General features: G+C 62.5%; 1 protein-coding gene across 1 annotated transcript in view; it reads right to left on the minus strand.

The window, feature by feature from the left end:
* The window catches only part of ADAMTSL2 (ADAMTS like 2), a 35,920-nt gene extending 17,809 nt beyond the window's left edge, over positions 1-18,111 (minus strand). Inside the window, exons 1-10 of the mRNA XM_061154203.1 lie at positions 17,989-18,111; positions 15,890-15,980; positions 15,158-15,300; positions 14,187-14,262; positions 12,982-13,084; positions 12,328-12,473; positions 12,072-12,195; positions 8,150-8,230; positions 5,751-5,926; positions 914-1,262 (exon numbers count right to left, since the gene is read on the minus strand). Coding sequence (XP_061010186.1) covers positions 914-1,262; positions 5,751-5,926; positions 8,150-8,230; positions 12,072-12,195; positions 12,328-12,473; positions 12,982-13,084; positions 14,187-14,262; positions 15,158-15,300; positions 15,890-15,979 — 1,288 coding nt within the window. The 5' untranslated portion in view covers position 15,980; positions 17,989-18,111. The remainder of the gene's footprint in view (positions 1-913; positions 1,263-5,750; positions 5,927-8,149; positions 8,231-12,071; positions 12,196-12,327; positions 12,474-12,981; positions 13,085-14,186; positions 14,263-15,157; positions 15,301-15,889; positions 15,981-17,988) is intronic.
* Positions 18,112-19,149: the final 1,038 nt, after the last annotated feature.

A 19,149-nucleotide genomic window follows, 5' to 3' on the forward strand; every position in this document is an offset into this window, starting at 1 on the left:
AGATCTTCACAGACTACAGAGCTCCAGGGTAGATTGCTACAGGTTTAGAGTGGGTGCTAACTGCAGCGCCCCTGTCCTTAGAAGAACGCGGGAGACGCACAGACAGAGGGGCAGCCGGCTGAAGACAGAGTCTGTGCGTTTCTGAGGCTTTACGCCCCCGGCTTGCGATCGGTTGCCACCGCAGCCCCGAGGGACTAACAGCCTCCAAAGTGTTTTTACCTGAGGACTCCGAGAGTCTCGGAAACCCAAGTTAGCAAGCGGATTCTCCTCAAGCCTGGTCCACCCTCCGCCCTCCTCAGGTGTGATGGTCGCGGCCAGCCCCCACAGCCCTCAGGAGCACAGCCCAGCCGCCAGCCTGGGGCTCGGGGACCCCAATCAGGTGCCAGGAGGCACCCCGCGCCTCCCCGTGCACCTCCTGCTGTTCCCCCTGGAGACTCCCCCTCGGTCCCTGCCTGCCCCAAGCCCTCCCCTGGCTCACCCTTAACTCAATCCCGGGCCCTCAGTTCAGGGGCCCCCCCCACCAAGGGCTTGAGGTCTTCCCTATACCCCTCAGCTGCCCATCACTCCCTTCCAGAGCTCTCACCACACCTTGCTGCATTGTCTGTCTGTCTGTCCCCACCAAGTGATCAAGGGCCCAGGCCATGGGGTCAGGCCCACTGGGATTTGCCCCCAGCAGATGGGGACGGCGTCACTTGGGAAAGACCGCTCCCTGGGGCTCAGTCCCCACTTCGGTCAAGTGGAGACAGCCTTACCCACCTCGAAGAAGGTGTGTGGAGGTCACACCTGCCCCGCCAGCCCGCACGTGACCGGCACCGCCGCTGCCCTCTTCTGCAGGCTGCGGGTGCTGAAGACCCTTCACCCGAGGGCCCTCTCCCTAGGAGCGCCCCCCCACCCCGCCCCTCCTCCTGGTTACCTCGGAAGCCCTTGCCCCTGGGGGGCCCCTCGCAGGCCCTGCCGCTGGCCTGCGCGCACACCTCGTTGGTCTCCTGGCCTCTGCTCAGACCGAGCTCGATCCCCGGCCCCCGGTGGCCAAACAGGCGGTTGTCCAGGCCCAGCCGCTCCGAAGAGGCCTGGCCGAAGAGGGAGGCGTTGTGCTGCAGGAAGCCCACCAGCCCGGCCCCGTCCAGCTCCTGGCTCTCCACGCTGTCGGAGGCGGGGTCTGAGAAGCTGTAGTAGATGGGCTGGAGGCGGTGGGCGTGCGGCGGCTGCAGCAGCGTGTATTCGAAGGTGATGGAGGGGCTCTTGCCATTCTGGTTCCACACCTGGGGGAGGAGAAGAAGTGGGACCCTGGCCCCTCCCCCCCCCCGGCCCTTCCCCGCCAGCCCAGAGCGGCTGCTCAGCCCGCCGCCCACGAGCCCCTCGAGGACAGGAGACTCTGGTCCCGCAGATGCAGGAGGGTTCCCTGCCACACACAGGCCGACAGCTGAGTCCCTCCCGGGGACTCCCCCTTGCCTGGAGGACGCTGCCTCGCCTGCCCAAGGCCACACTTAGCCCCACGGGCAGCCCGTGTCCAAAGACGGGTGAACACGGCCCAGAACCAGCGGACAAAGCCCAGGCACAGGCAGTCAAGGGTGCTCGGGTAGCAGAGAGTGTTTGAAAAGGAAATAAAGCCAGTTAAAACCCAGCCTGTGTTTTATCATCACCACGTGCCGGCAGTCCTAAGCAATAAGACTGGACCGTCCCCACCACCTGCCCCCCTGGCCGCGCGGGAAGGGCCAAGACCCAGGCCCCTGAGGGTCCCCCACCATCACGGCTGGTGGGGGATGTGCTGAGGCATCTGTTGAGACCACATCACTGCCAGCGTCTCCCCTACTGGTCCAGTTCCCACCCCCCACCCTCCCCGAGGGCTTGCCTGGTCTAAGTCAGCTGGTGTAAGAGGCCCCAGGAAGTGGGCTCTCAAATGGGAGTTTAGAGTAGGGTCCTCCACCAGCAGGGGTGATTCCCTGGCGGTGCACAGACCCCTGAGATTCCCCCCCGCACGGTGGGCTAGGGAGGATACGAGAGGAAGGAAGTGTGCTGTGGGTGCGGTGTCTCAAGTGTTGGGAGCTGGCTGGGGTTGCAGGGGCCTGGAGAAAAGGTAAGGGTCTGTGGAGAAAGACAGCAAAAGGCTAGGGTGACGTCACCACCTAACCTGCAACCTCAGGCCGAGCCAGAGGGCCTCGCTGGTGTCGCGTGGAGAGGCGGACGTCCCCCAGCAGGACCAGAAAGTGTACCAGAGCCAGAGAACCAGGCTGGCTTCTCCACCTCACCAGGAGCCCGACCAGGGGATGGCTTGGAGCCTGGGGATCTGAGTGAAACTGCTTGAAAATTGTGAAATCTCAGATTACCCTGAATCTTGGGGCCTGGAATGTGGTCATTCCCACCCCCGTGACGGCCAGCCCCCGGCCCTCACCGGAAGATGGTGCAGAGATCTCTGCCTTCAAAACCCTGCCAGCCTCCCTCGGGGCCATGCCCACCTCCTCCCTGGACCACCCAGCTGGAGGCTTGCATTCAGACCCCTTTCCACCTGCTCGGGACAGTCATGGGGCTGCTCAGGGGAAAAGAGGCAATCTGTGATGGGCCTGCAGGACCAGCCGCCAGGGGCAGCAGAAGCTGAGCCTGCGTGAGGCGGGGAGTCTCCCAGGGGAGACTGGCAAGAACACACTGGCAAGAACCCCAGGAGGAGGTGAGGGAACAATCCACGCTGGGGCCATCGCAGCAGACACCGAAGGAGGAAGCCGCCAGGCGACTGTTTTCTGTAGCATCGCCTGAGGACATGCCGTCTGCCGCAGCGAAAGGAAGTGTGATGGCGGAGGGCTGATGGGTGTCCTCATGGGCCAGGGTTGGTGGCAAGAGGTGCTGTTACATCTGCTCTCCAGGATAGTCAGAACAAGGAGGCTCAAGTACCATGATGAGCAAGAAGGTTGACACCGTAGCCAGGGACACATTTGGACACAGCTGGTAAAACAAAGAACGCCCTGGGGACAGATGTGTGGGCCCAGAAAGGTGTTTCTCCATCCATCTGATCAGAAGAAATCGAGGGTGGATACGCACGAGGCAGAGGCAGCTGCCACATAAAAGTATCCATTCCTGCTCTATTTCCTGGACACTTTTTAGACCCAGAATCCACTGAAGGATGGAACAGCCAAGTCCCCAGGAAAAAGGCTCCCCCAGTTCTTCCTCCAAAAAACTCACAGCTATTTACGTGGTGAACTGCTCAGTGGAGAAACAGGTAGACACCGTGGAACCTGGGTCCACGTGGTCCTTGTTGACCAGAGACCCAAAGCATCATTATTACCTCCCGTTACTGTGAGAACATGGGGGTGACAAGTAATGGCCCCATCATGACTCTGGTCTGACCCAGAGTCCATCCACTGGATCCAAGGCTCACCCAGCCCCCAAACGCATAACTGGGAGTTGGCAGAACTCTCATGTCGGCTCCTGGACCTGGGGGGAGCAGCTGTACCATAGTTGGGAAGCCTGTGAACCTGAGTCCCAACCTCATGCAAGAGGGTAAATCAGAAACCACTTTGCATCCTTGGGGAAAACACAGAGATCAGTGCTGCTCAAAGACCTCAAGGATGCAGGGGTGCTGACCCCATCATAGCCCCCATTTAATTCAACAGTTTGACCCCAACAGAAGCAAGTCAGATCCAGGAGGTGAACTGCCACAAACTCAGCCCAGCAGTAGCCTCAAGTGCAGCTTTGGGACTGATGTGGCATCTTTTCTAGAACAGATTAACGTGCCCTCCAGCTGAATATATGTGGCCATCCATCTGGCACATTCTCATCTGCCCCTTCGGGAAAGAGGAGCAGGAGAGATCTGTTTTGTGGCTCTGCTCCAGGGCCACCCTGACTCACCTATTCCCTGTCACAACACAGGACAAAGGGGTCTGGCCCGTCCCACACTACATGACCTTGGTCCTCTAGGCTGACAACATCGTGTTTATCAGATGAGCGGGAAGGGGCACTGGAGGCCTTGGTAAAACACAGGTGCTCCAGATGCTTGGAGATTAACCCCCGGGGAAGACTGGCCCCAAGTCACTGAAAATCTCCGGGGCCAGTCGTCAAGGGCAGGAAAGGACCTCTCCTTGAAAAGAAAGGGAAAATGATCACATCTCATGCTCCCCCATCATGAAGAATTTTGGACACAACGTATTCCATGTCTGGGAATATTGGTCCACTCCATACACGGGATTTGCTTTGAGTGGGGGTCCTGAGGGCAAAGGGCTCTGCAGGAGGTCCAGGTGGTGGTGCACACATCCTGCCACAGTACCCGGCAGCCCTTGTAGTAACAGAGGTGTCTGTGGTGGAGAAAGATGGACTGCAGAGTTTCTGCCAACCTTAGCTGAGAAAATGATGACGTAGACCCTAGCGTTCTAGAGAAAGGCCATACCCCCTAAAATAAATAGATGTTCTTTGGGAAAAGCTCCTGGTAAGCTACCAGGCCCTTTGACCACAGGACCTCAAGTGACCAGAGCTGGACAACATAACACATGGCCCCTCAACTCCATTAAGTTCAGAGCTTGGGAGGGCCCAGCAGCAGTCCAGGGCTCGAGGGTCAGAAAGCTGGTCAGCAGGTGACCCAACTGCCATCATCCACGACTCTGGCACCAGCACACTCTCTTAGCTCACGCCTATGGCCGCGTGGGGTACCCTTCTGATGAAGTCAGAGAGGAGGACAATGGCCAAACTTGACACGAAATCAGGCCAGCTTGGTCTGGAGGTGCAAGCTGAAAATGAGCTCTGCTCCGGAGTGACCCCGAAAAGTTGCTGTGAAGGAAAACCCTCCCAGCGAGCTTCAGGCAGTGCGTGTAAGGTGGTCATCCAGTTTGTAAGGAAGACAGAGTGGCCCTAGGTAAGAATAAATGCTGACTCATGGACGGTGCAATTGGCTTGGCTGGTTAGTCAGGCGCCTGGAAGGAAAAGATTTTAAGACAGGGGAGGAGGTGGTCTGGAGAAGGCGCACATGGGTGGATTCAGGGAAGAGGGTCTCTGGTTCATCTGTTAATGCCCTCAGGGGAGCCCCCGCCCCAGGAGGGCCTGAAACAACCAGGCAAGAGATAGAAGGGGTCTGCCAGCTGACATGCGCCAGCCTCCGGCATCGGTCAGGTGGGTGGGCTCTGTTCCCACCATATCCCTCGGTGACCACAAAGGCCAGCAGGCCTCCAAGAGCCTCAGAACTACCTCTTAACATCCCCTGATCTCCATGACGTTTCTCTACATTTCCAGAGCCGGGGCGAGGCAGCAGTGACCTTCACTTCTGGACAGGAGCCCCGGGAGAGTCCTGGCAAGCTGGGCCTAACAGGCTGCACTCTCCCGCCCTCTGCTCGTGCCCCTGCCCCACCCCCAGGAGCCGTGAGCACCGGGGACAGCATCGGGGGATGGCTGTGACAAGCTCCGCCACATCCTTGGCATTGAGGGTCCATGTGGCTGGGAGTAGGGAACTCCATGGGGGGTCAAACCCCAACTGCAGAGTGGGGTGGGGTCCTGCACCCCCACACCCCAACCAGCCCTCTGTCCTCATCCCCCCCACACAGTTCCTGGGGCTCCTGCTGTGTATGCCCCCCAGGGGAGCTAACTTAGAAGGGGGGAAGGAGGAGGCAGGGAAGGGAAGGGGAGGACCACACAGGTGAGAGGGTGAGCGAGCAAACGGGCCAATGAATTCATGAGTCACTGGGAGGCCAGTGAAGGAACTCGAATCTGAGTGAGGGCTGGGATGAGGGCGTGAATCAGCAAGTGAGCGTGCACGGGGGCGGCGGCCCACGCACCATGACGTTCAGGCCCTGGGTGGTGGGCCCCTGAGCCACGATGTACTCGATGCCCGTCTCATACACGTCCATGGGCCGCCGGTACTTGACCACGGTGCCAGCGATGTTGAAGTTCTTGGGGCTGTCCACCTTGAAGTTGCCATTGAAGAAGAAGTAGCCAGCTTCATCTGCAAGAGCTGAAAGGGCACAGCTGCCCAGTCACGTGTGCCTGGGAGGGGGGCGCACAGAGGGGGCTGAAGCCGGGAGGAGCGGGACCCCACGCCCGGGCTCTCTGGTCAGCCTGGCCCTGTGACCCTCCCCAAACCCCCAGAGCCGGGAACCTCCACGTGGTGTGGGAGTGGCAGGCTCTGTCTGCCACAGCATGTGGCCCTGGCCAGGGAGACATGAGTCCTCCTTCCTAACCAGCCTAAAATAAACAAGGGCTTGTCTAGACGACCCGAGGTTGGGTGGCCCGGGGCCCACTTGGTCCTGCCATTCTGATGGCCTCAGAAGGGCCCGGGGCTGCAGGGCGATCAGGAGCGTCAGGACCAAGCGGCCAGGTCTAGACACATGCTGGACCACAGGTGTCACCCAGGTTGGGGCCAGCTCTGCTAGAAATCCCCCGTGAGCTGGGGGGACTCGCCACTTTCAGCTTCCCGCCCCGACGGGGCCCACGCAGAGCGACACTGCAGCCCTGTCCCAGCATCCCCCGCAGGCCCTACCAGACCACCCCAAGCTAACCGGCCTGGTGCTCTTGCTGGGAGCGTGATGCTCTGCCAGGCTGGGGGACCTGGCTGCCCCTTCGCCCGGGCAGGGCTCCCAGTCAGCCTCTCTCTGAGGCAGGGTGTGGTGGACACTTGGAACCAAGGACCTCGGAAGGATGTCTGCTCCCGGAACTGGAACCGCACCCCCCAACACCCCTGGCAACAGGCTGGAACGTCTGCCCAGAGCCGGGCCGCTAGCCCTCCCCGGGAGCCTCAGGGCTGGTGTGGGTGGGGGCTCCACCTCGGGGACAGCGTCTCTTCCAGAGGGTGTCCTTAGAGCCTGTTCCAGGAACTGGCCTGAAGGCGGGGAAGAGCTTAGCTTCCAAAGCTCCTGATGCAACACGCGCGGCGGAGCCCAGCAGTTAATTTATTATCAGACACAGCGAGCAGCCTCCGCCCGCTGGACGAGTACCCTCTGTGCAGCTCCGTCAAAAATAACGAGGACGAGAGCGTGGGCCGGGCAAGGGGACCGGCGGGGCCGGGCTCGCGCACGGGGTTAAATCCCCGGCCCACGTCCAAAACCTGCTTCCTGACAGTAATGACCTTCCTTCCTGCGGCTTCCCCGGCACTCGGGGCCGCCCTCGGTATTTCCACGCGTCTGTTTCAAGAACGATGTCTTTGCAGCCAGCTCTGGGAACACGGTGTTTCCTGGCCTCAGCACCCTCCCCACAGGCCACAGAGCAACCGGCCTGGCAGAGGCCGGGCTCCCGCTCGGGTCCGGGGCTGGCGCCTAGAGCCTGAAGACCCACTGGGTCAGCGGCTGGCGTTCAGGGGCCCAGGCGCTGGGGCTGACAGCCTGTGCAGGGTTCAACCCCAGGGAACTTTAGCAAACACTCCACCCCCACACCAGCAACCCCCAGGAAGGGTGGCTGCACCCCGCCGGCCCTGGCCCCCAAGAAGATGCCTCGAGAGGCAGGGAGGTGAGTCAGGCTTCGGGGACAGCCTGCCTGCCTGGGTCCCTGGCCTGCCTGGCAGAGATCAGCTCCCAGTTGTCAATACCTGTCCTCCTTGGCCAGAAAGGGCTCCCCAGGGGTACAGACAATGTGCATGGCCCCACCAACCTCCAGCCGCACAGGGAGCCCTTCCAGACATCGTCACCCAGGTGGGCCTCACTGCCTCGGCCAACACGCAACTTACTCCAGAATCCTCAAGTCAGAGACCCCAAATGCCTCCAGCTTCCCACCAGAATGGCCAGTGGCCAGAACATCAACTCTGGGCCCCAGATGGGAGCTTGCATCCCACCCCTGCTTCTTGTCACCCTTGGCTTCCAACTGGCCCCCTCTTCCTCTTGCTCTGCCTCAACTTCTCACCCCCAGACTCTCAGTCCTCGGGCCCTGGGGCAGGACGGGGGGTCAGAGATGCCGCCCCCAGCACCTCCAGTTTTTTCCCGGGCCTGGCCCCCCCGGGGATGGGGCGCTCACTACCTGAGTCATAGCCCCCTCTGGTGTAAAGCTGCCCTGAGTGCGAGGGATGAGGTCAGCCTCCCGAGGAGCCCCCACCCCCACCCCATGCATAGACACAGGCACCCAGGCAGAGTTCTGGCTTCCGGGGCCACCCCTTTTCTGCAAGGTCAAGTGCCCCCATCCACCCACAACCCACACATTTCACCCTGTGTAAATCCACAAGCCCTGCGAGCCGCCAGGCCCACATACACACCCAGCACGTCCGCAGACTTCTTCCTCTCCACAATCTGGATGTCTCGGGCGCCAGCCGGGATGTGGGTCACCAGAGAGTAACCTGGGGGAGGGGACAGTGGTGAGCGGCGCGTTGGCCACGACAGGCGCCTCTCGAGCGGAAAGGCAGCCCTGGATGGCGGTCACCACCCTCTTGCGCTCCTGGTGGGCAAGAGACAGTGTCTCAGGGCAGCCCCATCCCCACCCGAGAGCTGCACCCAGGCCCCCAAGGGGTGCGCGCACGGCATTGCGGGAACCACCCATGCGGCTGGAGAGCTGGCTGGCCGTCCCGGCACAGCCTGAGCGGTACCAGATTCCAAGACACTTTCCTATCGAGGCCGTGGGTGCCGCTCCCGAGTACCTGCCCTGTTCCTCCTGAGGGACGCCACAGGCCACGGGGGTCATAGATGGGCCGGAGTCAGACGTCCTCGGTCCTGCTCCACCGCTATCACCAAGGTGGCCCTGGGCAAGCTGCTAGAGCCTCGGGCCTCCGTGTTCTCATCCACACACGGGGATGACGGCCCCCATGCCCGGTGATGGAGGAGATTCTGGGTAGCTCAGAGCCTGGCCCTGAGGACACTCTCACTATTATTTTAAAAAACCCACACTGTCATAACATCACATTGATTTTACAGGCTTGCTACATTACTAATGAGGAGGTACGTGGCCCCAGCTCGGGGCCTGTCATCAAAGGCCCCAGCAGGTGAGGAAGCAGCCACGGAGATTCCCGCAGAGCTCCCTAAAGAGGGACCAAGGGTCTTGGGGGCAGGGTCTGAGGAAGGGACAGTGCCACCAGAAAGTGGTAGAGGGTTCGCTGGGGGGAAGGAGGGGAGATTTTTAAAGGCTTAAGAATGAAAAGCCTTTTAGGAGATGGTGAGAAGGTTCTGGAATCAGGTTTGCTGGGGCCGACCCTCAGGCCACCTGGGGAACGTGTGGGCCCACCTGGCAGATGAGATGCTTCTACAGGCTGCTCCCCTTTGCAGGTACCTGAAGACCCTGAGCCTGTCCTTCCAGCCAGCAGGGGGCCCCTAAACGCCACCGGCTGTCCTGCTGGGAGGGCAGGTGCTGTGACCTGCAGCTCTGGCCTGTTTCCGGGGTGCAAACACTGCCTGTCACAGTGGCCGATTTCAAGCTGCCAGCTGGTGTTGCTGGGTGCAGGGCTGGGAGAAGGGACGCAGTCATCTGCCTGCTGCGCTAGTACTTCCAGCTGACAGACACAGTAATTCCAGAGGTAAGTGATTAGGAAGTGAGGACTGTGCTTGGTGGTGTTCAGTAGCCCAGTCATGTCTGACTCTTTGCGACCCCATGGACTGCAGCACGCCAGGCTTCCCTGTCCTTCACTATCTCCCAGAGTTTACTCAAACTCATGTCCATTGAGTCAATGACACCATCCAATGATCTCATCCTCTGCTGTCCCCTTCTCCCCGAACCTCAATCTATCCCAGCATCAGGGTCTTTTTCCAATGAGTTGGGTTTTTGCATCAGGAGGCCAATGTATTAAAGCTTCAGCTTCGGCTTCAGTATCAGTCCTTCCAATGAACACTCAGGGTTGATTTTCTTTAGGATTAACTGGTTGACTTTGCTTAAATATCACTTATTGCAATGAAGGTGTGTGTATAGTTGCTCAGTTGTGTCTGACTCTTTGCAACCCCATGGACTGTAGCCCACCAGGCTCCTCTGTCCATGGGATACTCCAGGCAGGAATACTGGAGTGGGTAGCCATAGAAGGTTTCCGTATCAGTTCAGTTCAGTTCAGTCGCTCAGTCGTGTCCGACTCTCTGCGACCCCATGGACTGCAGCACGCCAGGCCTCCCTGTCCATCACCAACTCCCAGAATTTACTCAAACTCATGTCCATTGAGTTGGTGATGCCATCCAACCATCTCAGCCTCTGTTGTCTGCTTCTCCTCCAGCCTTCAATCTTTCTCAGCATCAGGGTCTTTTCCAATGACTCAGCTCTTCGCATGAGGTAGCCAAAGTATTAGAGTTTCAGCTTCAACATCAGTCCTTCCAATGAATACCCAGGACTGATCTCCTTTAGGATGGACTGGTTGGATCTCCTTGCAGTTCAAGGGATTCTTAAGAGTCTTCTCCAATACCACAGTTCAAAAGCATCAATTCTTTGGCTCTCAGCTTTCTCTATAGTCCAACTCTCACATCCATACATGACTACTGGAAAAACGATAGCCTTGACTAGACGGACCTTTGTTGGCAAAGTAATGTCTCTGCTTTTTAATATGCTGTCTAGGTTGGTCATAACTTTCCTTCCAAGGAGTAAGCGTCTTTTAATTTCATGGCTACAGTCACCATCTGCAGTGATTTTGGAGCCCAAAAAAATAAAGTCTGCCACTGTTTCCACTGTTTCTCCATCTATTTGCCATGAAGTGATGGGACTGGATGCCATGATCTTTGTTTATGCATACTTACTTTTAAATTAGCAGCCAGCTCATGAGACTCTTCACCGTGGTTACCATGCACGCACCCGGGGACCATGTGGGTCAGTGCTCAGGACCACAGACCCGGGAACAAGCTGTCTGGGTTCAGACCCAACTCTGCCTCTTTTGACTATGTGACCTTAACCTAGTTTCTTAACCTCTCTGTTTCCACATCTGTAACACGATGACAGTGGTGGTCCCCGCCCAGAGGAGATGCCGTGAGGTGGGAGCAAGCGAACCCCGCTGCACGTGGCTCTGTGCACAGAACGCGTTTGGCAGCAGGGGTGGGACTGGCTCCGTGTCAGCCCCCAGGCCCCCAGGCTGTGAGCTCCGTGCAGGCAAGGACCTACTGTACCCTGCAGCTCCTGGCACACAGGCGGTGCTCAGACAGAGACGCACTGCCTGAACGCCGCCTCTGCCGTGTCCACACCCCGGGGCCTGGCAGAAGGTCCTGCAGGCAGGTTTGTGCAAGGAACAGAGGAAGCACACGATGTCTTTGCCCACGCTCCTTCCAAAGTGAGCCCTGCGAAGAAAGTGGCCTCTGCCCACTGTGCCTGTCAAGTGTTATTCAGAGCCCTGTCCAGCTGGGCCTCCGCTAAGACAGCCCTCCTTTTCTTACTCTGACCCTCCTCAGTCAGCGTGTTCATCCCTGGGTGCCACGTCCAAGCTCTAACACTAACTCTCCAGCAGAGGTGTGGTCCCAACAGCCAGGTCCTCAGGGGCTCTCCCAGGGTTGGTTCCAGTCCAGATGTGCCTGGCCTCCGTGGGGGACTTCAAGCAGGCAGTTCCCACCCTGCACCTCAGTTTCCCCATCTGCTAAATGGGTTTCGGGCTGCCCTGCCTGTCCCAGCCCAGGGGCTGTGATAACCCAGTTAAATCCCACAGCATTAACCGAGGCCCACGAATGCCTCCAGTTTAGCCCCAAGTGTCATAAGCGACATCCCTCCAAAAGCAGCAAGTCCCAGCACATGCACGGACCCCCCTGTCGGCCCAGCCCCCAGAGCTGGACGCTCCTGTGAGGCCGCTGATAAGCCGCAGCCTGGGAAAGAGAGGGGCCGGCCCTGCACTGGGTCGGCTGGGGCCGGTGGGACCCAGCACGTCCCTTCAGCCCTGGAGACTTGGGTCTGAGAGCTCAGGCCCCAGAATCCACGTGCCCGGGCCCCACCCTCAGGTCAGCGGCGAGGACCGAACGCGTGCCTCAGTTTCCCCCTGTTACGAGCGGGGCTGATACCTCCCTGTAGGCTGTGCTGAGTTGGAGGTGGTCTCCCAGCCCCATGTGCACCGGGGCACCTAGGATCCAGGGATGGGCCACGCAGATCTGCTCTTAGCCCTGTGGCCAAGAGGGTCCTCCCAGAGCTGCTGGGCCAGCCCCACCAGGCCTGGGCAGAGGATCCGGGGAGGGGGGCGCCCAGGAGGGGAAGGACCCTGCGCGCGGCCACTCAGCGGCCGGAGGCAGGCAAGGGGCACTTACCCAGGTGGGCGTTGCCCTTGCGGTAGTTGCCCGTCACATGGGTGCAGCTGCTCCCGTCGCCCTGGCAGACGCCGCACTTGTCCAGTGTGTGGGTGGAGAAGAGCACCCCGTCACAGCCGATGGGCTGCAGGAAGGGAGGCGGAGAGGCTGCTGGGAGGGCGCGAGGCGAGACCCCGGGACCGCCACCGCCGGGGGGACGGGGTGGGCGGCGGGTGTGAGGGGACTGGTGGGTGCTTGTGCTACAGTGTTGAACAACCTCACATTTTCCAGACACGCAGACCCCTCGCAGGTCGGCGAGCTTGCAGGACGTGCCGTCGCGGGCGGGCACCATGAGCTGCCGCTGGCCGTCCACGGTGGTGCAGTGCAGGTCACATGGCTTGCTGGAGATGTGCACATAGTCGTCTGCAGGGAGACAGCATCTCAGGGCACTGCAGAGCCGGAGTCGGGGATGTCTCCCGCCCCTCCCCACCCCGACGGAGACAGCCCTCTGTCCGTGGCGCAGATGGGGACCCTGAGACCTGGAGAGTGGAAGGGACTTTGCCCAGGGCCTCAGCGGTAGAGACGGGGACTGAGATGCACGTGATCTGTCCCAGATCAGCCCTGAGTCCAGCCTCTGCGGCCCTGTGAGTAGCGGGCAGCGTTCCCTCTGCAGGACATCTGAGCCGAATTGGTGGCCCCAGGCTGCCAGTCCTGGGGACCCTGCACCTCCTCCGTGAGCAGGAGAAGCCAGGTCCTGTACACTGTTGCCTGAACTTCTGGGGACCTTCAACAAGAACCGCCCCCCAGGCCTGTTTCCCCGCCTGCCCTCCCGCTGGACAAGGGCGCGCCCTCCCGTGGTCCCCAGGGGGTGGCCACAAGGGATGGATTCTTCCGGAGCGGGCCCCCGCTGGCTGGCTCAGGGCCGCAGTACCCGGGTAGAGTGGCTTCCACTGGTGCGTGCGCCCGTTGTACACGCGGGAGTTGAAGGAGATACACTGCTCCTCACGGAAGCTCCTCCCGTCCGGCGGACACTCCTGGGAAGAGAGAGACAGGGAGGGAGGCTCCAGGAGGAACTCGGCCCGACAAAGGCATTTTTGTCCAGGCTGAGCAGGAAGTGGCTGCAGCCGGCACGGCCGTGCCAGGCCGAGGCCCGCGGGGTGGCCTCTCCTCCCTGCTCTCTGGAAGGAGGGCGGGGGCGCCGGGCCTCCAGACCCACGTGTGCTGGCCCTCCCGCTGCTGCGAGCTGGATCCCGTCGCCCCCTGCCACCCTGGCCGTCTCCCCCGCTGCCCATGGAGACGCGGGGACACCAGCCTGGCCTGTGCTCACCCTGCCTCCTGGGGAAGGGGGCCCATCTGCGTGTCTGCAACCACAGCCATGGGGCCTGGGACACGGGCATTGACTGAATGGGCTTGACTTCGTGGAAGAGGATTCCAAGGGGGCCAGAAGCTCAACCGGCTGAGTGTCCCTCCCGAGCTCAAGTCTGGAGGGCAGCTGACCCACAAGGCCGACCCAGAAGCCGGGCTGCTCACTCCCGCCGGCCCCTGACCCCTCACACATGCACACAGACGCAAGGACACACACGGTCATCTCTCTGCGCCCCCAACCCCGTCCTGGGGGTGTGGTTCAGACTGGCTTGGGCCCCATCATCAAGAAGCGCGCGGAAGCCAAACCAGAGTGGTTGCCTCTGGCCAGCCCAGCCCGGCCACCTCGCTGCAGAGCGAGGTTAACAGACAAGGCTCGGGGGCTGAGTGTGTGGGCGCAGAGGGGGCATGCGGGGGCTGTGGCCGGAACAAGGCCGCCTGTGACATCAAGCCTCCCCAGGAGCATGATTCACCCTGGGTGCAGGGGGGCACAGGTGGCCAGAGACCCCCAAACTCTGAGGTCACATGACTGCTCTGCCAGCAGAAGTGAGTCCTTCCCACTCAGGTGCCCGCAGGGCGTGGCGGGCACCACGGACCTGACCTGAGGCAGGGAGCGGGATTCTGGGCCTGGGGGCCCCCATCCCCACTTCTGTTCATTGGGATGCAAGGGGCGGGCCCAGAACAGAGTGTCCAGAGGTCTGGGGCCACCGGGAAGCCACCCGGAGTCCTGCGTGGGACGGGGTGGTGGGGGTGGTCCAGCCAGGCGGGCCTCACCTGCACTCTGCATAGCTGGTACCTCTTGGACGTGCCCGTGCAGGTCCGGTTCCCGGCGCCCGTGACGGATGTCTTCCTGGAGGGAGGACCGGGCTGTGAGCTCAGGTCAGGAGTGGCCGGCTGCCGTCCTGACCCTGCTCCCAGCCCTCCTCTGGACGGTCCCCCCCCAGCCCCGAGCCTCCACGGGCTCCTCTGACTGAGGCCACCTCCCTCCCTACTCCATCCCCGCTGCTCCAGCAGAGCCCACTCCTGTCTCAGGTACCCCCACAGTTTCAGGGGGCTTCTCAGCCTCCTCCTGGGGGAGGGGCAAGGTCCCCTTCACCTCTGTATCCTCAGCACACGGTGTAGGGTCTCAGGCCACAGAATTAGTGATGGCAGAACAGCGTTCAGCCCGGGCCTGGGCCCTCTGCTAAAGTGCACACACACACACACACACACACACACACACGCGCGCGCGCGCGCGCGCGCGCGGAATCGCGTGCTCAGAAACCTCAGGTGGGCTCGAGCATAATCTCCGCTCCACAAAGAGGAAACTGATCCTCAGAGAGGTTAAGTGACTTCCCCAAGGTCACACAGCTAGGGAGCTGCAGAGGCAAGATGTGAACGCAGGTCTGGCCAGCAGTAACCACTGCACCGTAGGCTTACCCCATGTTTATTCAACTCAGGTCTTCAGGATAGAAGGCCAGGGAGGCCTGACCACTCCTTGAAAGAGCTCTAGGCAGGGTCCTCTTAGCCCAGTGCCACAGAGCGGGATGAACCGCAGGACACTCTTGCCTGGGACCCGACAGAAGCCGCGTCCCCACACGGAGGCCAGTGAAAAGACTGACCGGCTCAGCTGGCCTGGGCGGCCTCAACCTGAAGGCTGCGTTCAGCCCGAGCCACGCCCCCGGGCAGCTGCTGCCCGCCTCCCTGGCCCCCCAGCCCGCTGTCTGGGCAGCCAGCCCCACGGGGCCCCGCGCTCACACCAGCACCTCTGCTGCAGGCAGTGCCGCTCCTGGGACGTCACCCCGGCCCCGCAGCTGCGGGAACATGCCGTCCACTTGGTCCACTCTCCCCACCAGTAGGCGGTGGCGTCGGGGCCCACCTCCAGGCTGTTGGACGTCGGGCTGTTGTCCTGGGTGAGAGGCCCCACGACGGTTAAAAGGAGGCTGGAGCGCCTGGCCAGACGGGCCTGCCGACCCCGTGCCCTGGACAGGAGGACACAGCCCCCTGGGTGGGTTGCTCAAAGCCCCGGCTCAGACCTCCGGGGGGGGATCTCTGAGGGACCTCCCAGGGAGCTGAGCGCCTCAGGTGCTACCTGATCTTGAGATCCAAAACCTTCTGGGGGCTTGGCAGGATCCTGACGCCAAACCTAACCATCCTCTCTCGCTCCCAAGTGGCCTCGGGGTAGGGGGGCACCCAGCCTGGGTTCTGCAGGACCTAAACCCATCTGTATACACGTTACACCCCAGGCCTTTGTGCTGAAGGGGAGCGCCCAGTCCCCGCGGCCCCCGTCCTGCCAAACCGGCAAGGACGCCAGAGTGGCCAGAGCCCACCACCCACCCACCCAGGGGCTGGCCTGACCGGCATGTAAGGCGTGCTCCTGGGAGTGGAGGGGGCCCTGGAGAGTGGGCGCTCCAGATGCCCCAGGCCCCTGTCCCGTATCTTGCCACGCAGCTCTCAGCGTCAGCCCACCTGGGTGAGGGCCTGTGCGCCCCACTCACCGTGGTCCCCGTGGACGACACGCTCCCAGTCACTAAGGCCATAGCCAGCAGGGACCAGGCCCAGCATGAAGGCTGCCATCTGCCCTCCATCCTAGGAAGCAAGGCCACAGTCATTGACAGGCCAGGCCCAGCTCCCCTTGCAGGCGGCCAGAGTCTGCTTTGGGGCAAAACCCCCTGGGGGCCCACCTAGTGAGGCCTGCGATTATCTGGGATCTGTTGGTAGTGACTGCCTGCCAGCCCTGTTGGGTGGGCTCCATGAGTGATTAGAGATGCCTGCTATGGGCTTGAGACCCCAGGGTAATGGTGTGTGTGCTAAGCCCGTTCCACCGGATCTGAGGGCGTTTGGGGACATGGGCAAAGCTTTGCCTCGGAATACCTGAGCTCCTTGGAGGATGCCTGGGGAGAAACCCAGGGACACAGAGAGGCCCGGGCTGCACCCCCTGGATGAAGGAGCTAAGGATCAATCTATTACCTCGGTGCTGGACCTGGCCCAAGCAAGAGCACCCTGGGATTTTCGTCTGCTCGGCACGTGCTGACCGACAGGGGAGACTGAGGCTTCCCCACCGGCCATGTGGAGCTGCTGGAGCGGGTGTGGGTGAGCAGACTCTGCCAGGCCCTCCCTGGGTGCAGCTGCCCCCTGCCTCGGAGGGACCCCAGGCTGCAAAGAGCCCTCTGTCCCCTCCCTCCCAAGAGAAGACATGCAGCTTGTGCCTCTGGGGCCTTGATGTGAGGGTGGCCCAGGGCCACCCTGGGGTTGGCTCCTTCCCGAGAAGTCCAACATCCCCAGCCCGAGAAGTCCAACATCCCCAGCCCAAAACACGACTTGACCTCCCTGCTATGGTTTAGTTGCTCAGTCGTGTCTGACTCGTTGTGACCCCATGGATTTTAGCCCGCCAGGCTCCTCTGTCCATGGGATTTTCCAGGCAAGAATCCTGGCGTGGGTTGCCATTTCCTTCCCCAGGGGATCTTCCCGGACCCAGGGATCGAACCCGCGTCTCCTGCACCAGCAGGAGGATTCTTCACCATCTGAGGCGCCAGGGAAGCCCATACTTGCCCTCCCTGCCAGAGGTCAAATCCAGGGCTGCCTCCAGCCTCCGGGCCCTCAGCCCCCTCATCTGGCCCTGAGACGGGAGGGCCAGCCAGCCCTGCAGTGACCTCTGGCCAGGCTCTGTCTTGGGTCCTGAGCGTCACGTGCCAGCGAGTTGGAGGAGTTTCGGAAACCCCCAAGCCCATCCCCCTCTAGCCCGGGACCAGAGAGGGGAGCCAGTTTGCCCAAAGCCACACAGCCATGTATCTGGCCCACTAGCCCCCAGACCCCAGAGCAAACAGGGATTGGTTCCAGGGAAAGAAGGTAGAAAGGACCGGCCGCCCGCTGCCCGCCAGCCCTGAAAACAGCTCCTCATCCGCCCGCCGTCCTGCACCAAACCCTCGCCTCCTCGTGGGCCCAAGCACCTGCAAGTTTCCCGGAGCTACAGCAATGCCAGCCTCGCACCCCAAGAATGTGTCTCCGCCCCAGAAGGGGCAGCAGTCCACCCCGGAGTTTGGAGCTGAGACCTCGAGATCCGCAGCCCCCCAACCGCCTGCCTGCCTGCCCGCCCGCCTGCCACCTGGGGGCTGCCCCTCCCCCGCAGGCCCCCACCTGCACCCCCACCGGCCCCCCCGCCCCCCCGCAAGCACGGACCCCCGTCCGCAGCCCCATCGGCTCGTCTGTGGCCCCGGCTCCTGCCTGCAGGCTGAAGACAGGTGCTGAGCCGGCCGCACACTTGGTTTTCATTAAGGCTCCCAGACAGCCGTGGCTGCAGGCCAGGCCCGGCTCACGCGGGATCCAGCCCTCCCTGGGGTCCAAAAACAGCCACCACCGGCCAGCGGGAGAGGCTTGCCTGCAAGCGAGGGCTTTGGACTCGGTGAGGCTAGGAGCTGAGAGACCCCCCACCCCCAGCCCCGGGCCGGGCTCAGAGGGTCTGGACCCCTCCCCAGGAGTCCCTGCTCCTGTTATATAACGGCTCCCCAAGGGGCCAGGGGCTGACCTGCAGGCACTGGGGGCCGCACCTCCGTCCTGGGCGGGCGGCCGTGGGAAGGGAAGCCAGACGGTGGCCTACCTGGCCGGTGCTCGGCAGGGTGTCCTCGCGGGGGAAGGGGCCGCGGCCGCGGGCAGGCAGGCCAGGTGCGCGGCGCAGGGGGAGGCTCGGACGCCGAGGGCCGCGGGCTGTGCCTCTCTCCCGTCTGCTCCCCCGCCCCTCGCCGCCTCCCTCCTCCACTTCAAAGCGCACCCACGAGAGGGGGTTCCCAGGGAGGCGCAGCCCAGCGGCGGCCGGGCGGGCGGGCGCGGCGGCCTTTATAGCTGTCAGGCAGACGGGGAGGAACTCACACTTCCCACCAGGCTGCTCCCCCGCCCGCCGCCCCGCCGGCCGGCCCGGCGCACACTTTAACCCGCTCCGCGCCTCTGGAGCACGGCCAGGCCGGCCCAGCTGCCTGCCGCCCGCCGCCGCCGCGAGTGGAGAGGCCGCCGGCCCGGGGCCACCACGCGGGACCGCGTGTCTGGGTGTCCAGAAGGAGTGGCCGCTGGCCCGGGGTCACAGGGGAGCTCGTGGGGAGGGTGGGGGAGCAGAATTGAGCCCCAGGCTCGGTCCATTGGATGCCTGCCTCCCTGGCGGCGGGGGGGGGGGGGGGGGGGGGGGGGGTGCCGTCTCTGCCCCTCCCCAGAATGGATCCTAGGTGTGTGAGACAGCCATCTGATGGCTGGCGCTTACAGATGGTGAGGCTGGGGTCGGGAGGGGAGACCCATCTCTGAGGTCACCCAGCCAGGCTTGGAGACATTTCTCCTGAGCAGCGGAGGGACTGACAGAGACCCAGCGCAGGCCCCAGCCAAGGGTCCGGGGATGGGACAGGAGGGCCCGCAGCCCGCGAACCAGACAGCTCGCATGGCCGGAGCCAGCGGTGGGGGAGGAGCGCAGAGCTTTACAGATGTTCACACCAGCTTGGCAGGGCACACGGCCTGGCTGGGCGCACGCCAGCTGGGCAGCCCCTGGCAGGCCGGCGTGGGGCTCCAGCCTGCATTCCTGCTGAGTCAGAGCGTGGAGCAGAGCACGGAGCCAGCAGCATGCACTCCGGCCGCACCCCCCCTCCCTCCCCGGCACCCAGGGGGGGACCCCAGACACTGCAAGTCGCCCCGGAAGCAGGCCAGGCCCCCGCCCCACACACCAGGCCCTCTGGAGCCCGGAACGCAGGGGCACCTCCACACACGGTGGGGGTGGAAGGAG

This window comes from Dama dama, chromosome 11, assembly GCF_033118175.1.
Source record: "Dama dama isolate Ldn47 chromosome 11, ASM3311817v1, whole genome shotgun sequence".
NCBI classification, from domain to species: Eukaryota; Metazoa; Chordata; class Mammalia; order Artiodactyla; family Cervidae; genus Dama; species Dama dama.